Source organism: Macrobrachium rosenbergii, chromosome 30 (assembly GCF_040412425.1).
Source record: "Macrobrachium rosenbergii isolate ZJJX-2024 chromosome 30, ASM4041242v1, whole genome shotgun sequence".
NCBI lineage: Eukaryota > Metazoa > Arthropoda > Malacostraca > Decapoda > Palaemonidae > Macrobrachium > Macrobrachium rosenbergii.
Genome location: NC_089770.1, coordinates 1628077 through 1638500, shown reverse-complemented (window position 1 = coordinate 1638500; position 10424 = coordinate 1628077). Strand labels below are relative to the sequence as shown.

At 37.5% G+C, this 10424-nt stretch overlaps 2 protein-coding genes across 2 annotated transcripts; both read left to right on the top strand.

Moving 5' to 3' along the window:
- The first annotated feature begins 1155 nt into the window (after window positions 1–1155).
- LOC136854917 (filaggrin-2-like) lies at window positions 1156–3739 on the top strand. Its single transcript, XM_067131445.1, has 2 exons — window positions 1156–1308; window positions 3135–3739. The coding sequence occupies exons 1-2, from the start codon at window positions 1250–1252 to the stop codon at window positions 3571–3573; spliced, it is 498 nt and encodes a 165-aa protein (XP_066987546.1). The 5' UTR covers window positions 1156–1249; the 3' UTR covers window positions 3574–3739.
- A 2056-nt stretch (window positions 3740–5795) lies between these two features.
- On the top strand, window positions 5796–7790 carry LOC136854916 (uncharacterized). The gene is made up of 2 exons (XM_067131444.1): window positions 5796–5936; window positions 7012–7790. Exon 2 carries the CDS (start codon window positions 7012–7014, stop codon window positions 7732–7734), a length of 723 nt encoding a protein of 240 aa, XP_066987545.1. The 5' UTR covers window positions 5796–5936; the 3' UTR covers window positions 7735–7790.
- Window positions 7791–10424: the final 2634 nt, after the last annotated feature.

Here is a 10424-nt window from a genome sequence, read left to right as displayed (position 1 = left end):
CCATCCTGCTATACACCCTCTCCTAACAGTTATTTCAAAGTGCAACTGCTTTGAGGTTTTCCTCCTGTTACCTACTCTCAATTTCCTTTCCAGCGCTGAATGACCTCATAGGTCCCAGTGCTGTGCCTTTGTCCTAAACTCCATATTCCATTCCATTCCTTTAGAAATGTGGATTACCAAATAATATTTATTTACTGATACGTTCGAATGACCTCAATTTTTATCTTATGTAATTGTGAATCGTTTAATTTGTGTATGAGCTGAAGAAATGTTAATATCAATGTTACCATTGATATTTAAAAATTCGTAAAGTTCCCCAGAAGAAAAGTATATACATTAACAGGCAAGACTATATATATTCTATAACATCGTGTTATAAAGTAATTTACTAACTGTAATAGCATTGCATCTTTCAGATTTTAAGTGACTTTCATGCTATAAATTTTAAAATTCTACAAGTATTATTTTAGTCACTGTTACGTTTGAGATCAAAGGGAAAATCCTTCCCTATATGTCACAAAACATTAAAATTTATAAATTGGTCGTAAATAGTTAGGACATTATTCTTTACGTTCATGTTGACCGAAGTAAGGATAAGAATGTTATAATTTTTTTTATTTCACATTCTTGCATTATAATTAATGTCTTTTTATGGCTGTGAATTATTAATATTAATGCGTCCTTTTTAAAAGTCTCTGGTCCTTCCTTACATTTTTATGAATGGGATTATACATTATAAATTACACATCATACATTTCAATTGTCACAATTATTTGGACGTCACTTTTGATTTTCAAGACCTCTCTAGACTTCTAAATGTCACTTGTACAATATCTCTCTTAAAGTTCTATGAGGAAATGAAGAAACATCGCCCTTGTCATGAAAACTAATGGAGCCTAGATAGGTAGGCCTATCATATCCAATAGTCTTATTACTAATTGACTTGTTAAGACTAAGACTCGTCCAGACCAGGACATTGGTTTCTTGCCTTCTTTAAACAGAAACACAGATTCATTTGAGGCCTACGAAAAAAGCACCTTTCCTCATTATCTCGACCTCTATTTGCTGTACGTTGGAGGCACCATGAAGCTACAAGCCAATAGCACGAAAGGAAAACGACAGATTGAATTTCAAACCGACGGAAGTTTTTGGAAACTCTCCCACAGATGATCCGATAACTTTCTCGAGGGAACTGGTAATGTCCTGATCTGCTTTCCATAGGCCTATATAAGGTCGATGAAGAGTTGGAATGACCATCAGAATACGACTTTCTTCTGTAGCCTCAACAGCTCTCGAAGCATCCTTGAGGTGAGTTTTTGAAAGCCTCTGAAAGTCTTTGAAAGTATCTCTCTTACAGCCATCCAGTCAACTTTTAATCTGGAGTGTTTACTGTAGACCTAAGCTAACCTAACCTTATCTGCCTTAACCTAACCTGATCTAACTTAATCTGTTTATATTTTCTTCCTAGAAAGCTCCTTCAGTCCATTTACCTCGTGTGACACCAGACTGGTAATCTGGAGTATTTAGACCTAGCCTAACCTAACCTTACTTAACCTAACCTCACCAAACTTAATCTGTTCATAACCTCTTTCTAGAATGCTCCTCTGGTCCATTACTTCGTGTGACATCAGTCAATATTTCATAATTGCTTCCTAATCTTCCCTTTTCTAGTGCTGCTATCTGCCTATCGTTTCCCTTGCTAGCATAGGAGGGTATTGATTTGTAGAAAATGCTCAGTGTCCCTGCCTTTTTATTTTCATTCATTAACTTCGCCTTGCCTTCTTCGCTGTTCAACTTCTCTAACTTATCTTTCCCTAAGCACAAACGTTTCTAACCAGCAAGGTTTAGTTCTGTCAGTTTTAATGAAAATTTTAAGTCGTTGTTGTTATTATTATTATTATTATTATTATTATTATTATTATTATTATTATTATTATTATTATTATTATTATTTTATTATTATTTTAGTAATCATTTTAATAACTTACTGAATCATACCCTTGGAGTTGTTTCAAAACGATAATTTTTTATTATTATTATTATTATTATTATTATTATTATTATTATTATTATTATTATTATTATTATTATTATTATTATTATTATTATTAATCTTTGTAATAACTTATTGAATCATAGTCTTAGAGATGTTTTAGAAAGATAATTTGAAGAATATGCAAGACCTTAGAATATTAGTCTGAGAATATTACAGAAAATATCGTCAGCAGTTAAAGACACTATCTTATATTTATTTTTGTAACAAAATCAGATAAGTCAGTTTCACTTTAACGGAACAAAACTGTTAATCTGCCCATTGTACCTTGATCCGCAGGCAAATTTTCCAGGGATATTTTATGAAAAGAGAGAACAAAAAATATTTCGTTATGATTTCAATGACAAATGGAAGAGGCAAGAACTCTGAATGAAACATCAAGGGGTTTTTTGTATAATTGCCAAGGTCTTTATATATTCACTTTTCAATTCCTCTCAAGCTGGGAACTAATTAGCTTTCCCACAAGACACTAATCGAGATGAAATGAAAACCAATTAGATTTTCCAGTACCTGAATAACATGATGATTCATCTAATTCATTTGACAACAGTTAGGTTCAGTCAGTTTCTTCCTAAATCTCAAATTCAGACAAAGCTTTTGAAGACTATATTGCTTCTTAGCTAGGCCTATTTTGCCCTTTACGAAGTGGAAAAATAGGTCAAACTATTCGTAATAGAAACCAAAAACGCAAGGGTGATAGTAGTACCAAATAGTTACTTGGGGACTTTCAAACACTTGCTGAAATGGTAGATAACTCAGTCTCTTAATAATGGATCAAAGTATCTCAGCTCATGGTAGCAGGACGTTCCAGTTCCTGGTAGTTTGGGGAGCTAATTACTAAATGTCAGTAGTAATCATTAGTAATATATAAGATATATGTAAAAACAATATACTATTTGTGTTTATTCAAATACTTAAAGTAATCACACTCAAGTGAGTGAATTGGTACAACTACTTCTTCCCATACTGACTAGAGATATGCAGTCATACATTTCAGAAAAAGATCAGCGCTACAATTTTGAACAAATATGTAAACTCCCAGATGACCACAAGTTACAATACTGAACTTTCTGCTTTCCAGAATGATCGGAAAATCAGCTCTCGTCTTAGCTGCCATGTGCGCAATGGCATCAGGTCTTGCTCTTCCAGACCACCTCCAGCAACATGGCCAGAGCTTTGGAAGTTTCAGCCAACATGGAGGAGGACTCACCCGTGATCACGGTTTTGGAGGAGGCTTCAACCAACACGACTCAGGCTTTGGAAGCTTCGGCCAACATGGAACCATTTCCCATGACCAAGGTTTTGGAGGTTTCAGCCAACACGATTCAGGTTTTGGAGTCAACAACGGATTCGGAGGGAGCAGCATCTCCTACGACCCTTCCCACTATCCAGATATCGTTCAGGGCTTCCCTTTCCAGAACTCTTACCCTGGAAGGGGATTTGCTGGATGCGACAACTGGTGTTTCAGCTCGTTCCAGAACAACTACTACTGCTGCACAAGAACAACTTATGCTGGTTGATTCTTCTGCTGTTGTGTTGCTGACCGTCCCTTGTGGGACGTCATTTTTTTTTATTCAAGTATTAGAGTAAAGTGAGTTAATGTGTTCACAATCACTTGCAAGAGTTTCATGAAATTATTTTGTCTTTTGATGTTGTGTATTTAGGGAATTATAAATGGACTCTTGATGTGGATGTTTTATTGTCCATTAACAAATAGATATGCAGCTGACAACATTTAGGTGTCTAAAAGTCTTTATTACTTATGGACATTTGTGACATAGGCCTAAGGGTGGTTTGATTAGCTTTTGGTATAATAAAAGAATAGAGGCTTCACATTCTTTACCTTGATACTTGGTTGCTGTAGGGGTATTCGGGGAGGGGGTGGATGACAGTCCATACTCAATGTCGGTCCCAAGTCCGGATAGATAGGGAGGGTTGAAGTCAAGATGGGCTTCCTTCTGTAAAACATCAATCAAATCAATTATGAGATGAGCTGTTCAGGATAGAAATAGCTGGAAGATGCTCACTAAAAACAACCACCCCGACTGGGAATTAAGCTGAGAAGAAAAAAAAAATAATAATAAGAAGAAGAAGAAGAAGAAGAAGAAGAAGAAGAAGAAGAAGAAGAAGAAGAAGAAGAAGAAGGCCTAGCATTCTTGGGCATAGGTGTAGACAGGAGGTGGCTTAACGTGTCGCTACTCCCTGCAGTTAGGAACATAATTTCTCTCTCTCTCTCTCTCTCTCTCTCTCTCTCTCTCTGCTTTCCTGTCTGGCATTCATATTCCTCCCTCGTTCGCCCCTTAAAAGGTCACTGTAAGAAGCCGTTTTAGACAACTCGGCCAACGAATGTGACCTTCGTCTTAACCGTACACATTCTTGTCTCAGAACATCACCCGGGTGAATATCTAATATACAATATATATAGCCAAGGGACTTTGCCAGAAATTCTCCATGAAATTCTCCATGATGAATATAAAAACAGCTGAAAAGATATTAGGTCTTAAAGAACTTTTTCAACTTTACATCCCCCAAAAAGGAGTTGGCCCAAGAACAAACAAGTAAAACATGCGCCCAAGTTTCTTCGGCGTAATCGAGTTTTCTGTACAGCCGCTACAGCGTGTAATCAAGGCCACCGAAAATAGACCTATCTTTCGGTGGTCTCGGTATAATGCTGTATGAGCCGCGGCCCATGAAACTTTAACCACGGCCGGGTGTTGACTTATCCTATATCTTTGCCAAATGCACGATTATGTCTAACTTTAACCTTAAGTAAAATAAAAACAACTAAGGCTAGAGAGCTGCAATTTGGTGTGTTTGACAATTGGAGGGTGGATGATCAACATACCAATTTGCAGCCCTCTAGCCTCAGTAGTTTTAAGATCTGAGGGCGGACAGAAAAAGTGCTGAAGAATAAAGTGCGGACGGACAGACAAAGCCGGCACAATAGTTTTCTTTTCAGAAAACTAAAAAGGTCAGTTTTTGACGCTTTCATTTCTTCACAGGATAACTTTCCAATGCTCACGAAGAAAGCGCGCGGGAATCCCGCTATCTCTGAGTTCCTTTTATGGGAATTCCCACAACACAACCGGCTGCAAACCAGTTCAACAAAGAAAACCTTAGGGGGAGAGAACATAATGATTCTTCAAGATTAGCGAATGATAATTTGACCAGGGAATCCTAATTTTTTCCCCCCAACAAGCCCCGTCGTAATTCCGGGAAGAGGCGAGAAGCTGTTATGAGTCTAGCCATGATGGCCCACGAAAACTCACCCTACCAGCAACCAACGCCGTTAACTCCAAGTCGTAAATCTACCTACCTACCTATCTACCTACCCCTTCCCCCCTTATGAACCCTACTGTCAGTACCTCCTCCTCCTCCTCTCCCTCCTCCTTCTCCTCCTCCCAATCCACACCAACAAACCCTCTGAGAAGACTCCTTAAAATTCTCCTCACCTAGACCGATGTGTGAAGCTACACTCCTTGTAGTAGACGTTGAATTGCAAGTGAGCTGCAGTAGACCTATACACTTTAACCACGGAATCTAGATTAAAACACAAGAAGACAGGGTCATTGTATTTCCGTCAACAAGTAAAAAAAAAAAACTAAAAACAAAAGACGGGTGACCGCCATCCCGACAGGCGGTTTTGGAAACCCACCCGCGCGCCGTCTGGCATACAAAGAGTTCGGTGACTTCCCCGTACTTTCCTGGGAAGTCCGCAGAACTACAGCGATTGACTTGGGAAGGTACAGTACTTTCTTCGGGTCGTATATAAAAGACAGGGCGAAAGGACCAGCCATCCAGATTACGCCATCAATTCGGGGAACGAAGACGGTACTCTCAAGAACTCCTGAAGAACAGATACGAGTACTCTGTTAGTCACAAGGTAAGAAAATAACGTATTTTTTTTTTTTTTTTTTTTTAATTCTACGTCAGTTGTTTGATCACAGTAGCATCTCCTGTTTAGTGACTATAGAGTCGTCCACTGAATTAACTAGAATCTACCCTAATACAAGCTCTACTTATATTTATAAAACTTATTGAGATTGAAATTCTGCCTACGATTTTCTACTCTCATCTGTTTACACCAGAGAGCCGTTGACCGTACCCGCTTCCTTACGTAATTCGTAACTCCGTCATGTAACTCTGTAGTCCCAACTGATGGCTTGTGTTGAGAACCGACTATATTTGGTTGATTAACGTTTGTACATACATATTTGTACATACATACACACACACACATATACCGATGGCATATCGGTCTAATGATAATAGCATAATTCAAAGATATTGTTAAAATCGCTCAAACAACTTCTTCACTGACAAGTTAGTTCGATGTGATAACTGAGCCTTTCTTTGATATATTATAAGTTCCGCATCATTGATCAAGTAACAGAAAGGCTACGTAACTGTCTTATATGAAAAGGAACATTGCAAAACTAAAACTGCAAACATACCAAAGTTTAATGTCTTTAACAACTCCTATTGTTATTCTGCTATGATTTTTCATATTTTGTATTCTAGTCTCAGCAACAACGGAAATTGAGAGTTGAACAGTATTGATTTGTAAGTTATTTAAACCTAAATATGACTGTCAATTTAACTAATAATATGTTCAAACACAATTAGGGCTGTTAATTTACTTAGTAACGCATTCAAACTTACATACAGCTGCCAATTTAGTTAACAATGTATTTAAACTTAATTATGACGGCCAATATAATTATTAATCTCGTATCTAAACTTAAATACGACTGTCATTTTAAATTGTAATTATATCAACCTAAGTATGACGGCAAATTCAATTAATTATGCATTTAAACTCAAATACAATCACCAACTTAAGTATCAATAGATTCAAAAGCTAAATCTGAATGCTAATTTAATTAAAAATATTGTATTCAAACTCAAATATGACGTTAATATTTAATAAAATACTTCATTTTATTTTCTTCCTCCAGATGATCGGGCAATCAACCCTCTTCGTGGCTACGGCCTTATGCGCCTTGGTAACCGCTCTTCCAGGACACATCTCCAGCTCACATGGAGCTGGAAGCCTTGGAGGCGGAAGCTTTGGAGGTGGAGGTTTCGGATCTGGGGGTCTTGGAGCTGGAAGCTTCGGAGGAGCCCACGGTGGAGGTCTCTCAGGTGGATTTGGAGGCGGCTCGTCTTTAGGACATCTTGGAGGTGCTGGTGTTGGAGTTGGTGGTGGACATCTTGGAGGTGTTGGTTTTGGAGGTGGACACCTTGGAAGCTCCGGCATTGGCGTTGGAGGTGGACATCTTGGAGGCTCCAGTATTGGCATTGGAGGTGGACATCTTGGAGGCTCCAGTATTGGCGTTGGAGGCGGACATCTTGGAGGCTCCAGCATTGGCGTTGGAGGTGGACATCTTGGAGGCTCCAGCATTGGCGTTGGAGGTGGACATCTCGGAGGCTCTGGTATTGGCATTGGAGGTGGACATCTTGGAGGAGGCTCCAATCTTGGAGGCTTCGGACAAGTTGGAGCTGGATCTCTGGGTGTTGGTGGTACCTCCTACAACCCAGCCCACTACCCAGACATCGTTCCAGGATTCCCCTTCCAGAACTCTTATCCTGGAAGGGGATTCGGAGGATGCGCCAATTGGTGCCGCAGCTCTTACCAGAAGAACTACTATTGCTGTACCAGGACGAGCTATGCTGGCTAACTGATTCCATTCATCTCTGTCATTAATTTATTCCTTAAATAAAACTGTTACCTTAATGTCTGTCGTTAGATTTCATTTATCCATACAGCGGGATGTATGAATACATTTTATATCTTCTTATAAACACAAAAGACCTATTTAACTGTAGTAGGATGCATGAATACATTTTATATCTTTCTCTGAACAGAAAATACCTATTTAACTGCAGTTAGAGATTACAGCAAGGTTGTGAATACATTTAATTGCAGTGGGATGTATGAATACAATCTGAATCTTTTTATAAACACAAAAGACCTATTTAACTACAGTGGGATGTATAAATATGTTTTGAATCATTCTTTGAATACAAAAGAAGTATTTAATTACGGTGGGATGTATGAATACATTTCATATCTTTTTATAAACACAAAAGACATATTTAACTGCGGTGGGATGTATGAATACATTTTGAATCTTTTTTATAAATACAAAAGAACTATTTAACGGCAGTTAGAGATTACTTAAAAGCAGTCTGGTTGTTAAGAATGATGCAGATAAGGTAATGAGGATGACAAAGAATGCCGCCAGGGAATACAAGAATAAAGTATCAAAACAATTAGATTTTACCCATCAAAGTTAAGTACTATTGTGACAGGTCAGCATTTGGATGGGTGGTTAGAACAGAATGCTAGAGGCCGTTGGCATATGATTCTATTCTACTAACGAATGGAACAAGGGAAGGCGGACAGCAATCAGTTTTAAATTCTTAAATAAATAATAAATGGTGAATATATATATATACATATAATATATATATATGATATATATATGTATATATACATATACATATCTATGCAGTATATATATGAATGTATGTATATGTATATGTATACATATATACATTTATATATTTATATTTATATCTATATATATACATAAATATATATACACAGTGCATATATAATTATTGGGAATCTGGATTAGCCATGAAGACGCTCATGGACGGTTTAAAAACAGCTGTCAGCTCAGGAATAAATGAATATAGCATTATTGTAGCGGGTTTGTTTATCCCTCCTGAAGTCTGAAAAAGCACTGGAGATATCTGGGGTTTTGCCAATGAACTGTGGAAGCCACATTTGCAGTGGCACTTGAAGAAAATGAAGGAAGGGCAGCTAGATAGATATTTCTATTTGTACGTGTGTATGTGTGTTGTATGGAAATATACCAGCCAAACAATGAAACTTTCTCTCTAGACTTCCCAGTTTTGGACACAGTTTCCTAGAACATTCCTTGCAAATCACAGTAAAATATAAAATAGAGAATTGTTCCCTTTCTCCCATTGAGCTTCACATGCAGGTTATCAGGAGGAGCAATGAATTGCTTGTATTAAAATTCATACAAGCGGAAACAGCTGGTTTGGTATAAAAGTGGGGGTTAAAGATGGTCACCTTACAGATTCATGGCTGTTTAATAAACCTGTAAACTGTTTAATAAGTCTGAACGAAATTAAGTAAGAAGTTGGAGAAGGGAAAGGAGGTATAGGTGCAGCGTTGTCGGATAACAAAATGGAGTCGTGGAAGAAGTATGAATTGGCTGATGCTTTCCAATGATACAATATTAATTGGTGGTGGTGGAGAGAAGCTACAGGGACTAGTAAAAGACTGACTATGTATGTGTGTAATAGAAGAAAGTTTAAAGAAAATTTACCAAGAGTAACGTAAGAAGGATAAATCAAGGACAAGTAGATGGTGAAATGAATGTCAGTATGGATCGTAGTAAAAGGTGAGTGGGTGATTCATAAAGATATTTTGGACCAAATGTAGCAAACGCCCGGAGGCAGAGTGAAGAGATAAGACAAAATAAAGTAAAGGAATTACCAGAACCTCTGCAAAAGGTTTGAAAGAGGAGACCAGTATGAAGAGATTGTTGAACCTACTTCCCTTTATGGTAGTGAAGTGTGGATGTCGATGGTTGATGGAGAAAAAGTAAATATTCAGATGACCTGTTAGTATTAATTGCCTAGTAAGATGAACTGAAAGGATGACAAACATAACAATAAGAAGATGCAATATACAAAAAAAGCCAAAAACAGTTGAAAATTATTTTGGGATGGTCTGGTAGAGTGGTGAGAAAGGAATGTCACAGGCTGGTGGAAAGGGTGCATGATTATAAAGCTCTGGGATGAATAATGTCAGGTAAACAAACACATTGTTAGTAGGCTGAGGTGAGAGAAATATTACCAATTAAGTGCCCCTGGTATGCATGAATGATGAAGAGTGCATAGGAGATGAGAGGTGGGAGTGTTGACGAGATACTGATGAGCCTTCTAGGTATTTATATGAAGCAGCTGATGATATATATATATATATATATATATATATATATATATATATATATACATACATATAATATATATACGTATATATATTTATACATGTCTTCATAAACTGAAATTCGCTCTTATACCTCTCCCAAGAAACAGGTAATCCCAGCCAAGATCATTTCAGCAAGACAATCTTAAAAAAAAAAAGAAAACTCAAACCGTCGCAAAAAAAAGTCCCATAACAACTTCCAGTCTATGGAAACGTAGGAAAGAAACCCTGGAACTGGAATTCCCTCAATTCGCAACACTCGAGATTCCTGGAAGGCGAAGAAAACGGGAGGTTCCAGTTAGTCATTTTTCAACACGTAATAATTAGGTGATTTTTTTT

Excerpts from the sequence above, each read along its gene's own strand:
- LOC136854916 (XM_067131444.1), top strand. The coding sequence starts at position 7,012 with ATGATCGGGCAATCAACCCTCTTCGTGGCTACGGCCTTATGCGCCTTG.
- LOC136854917 (XM_067131445.1), top strand. The coding sequence starts at position 1,250 with ATGACCATCAGAATACGACTTTCTTCTGTAGCCTCAACAGCTCTCGAA. Across the intron at positions 1,309-3,134 it reads GCTCTCGAAGCATCCTTGAG|AATGATCGGAAAATCAGCTC; the intron begins GTGAGTTTTTGA and ends TCTGCTTTCCAG.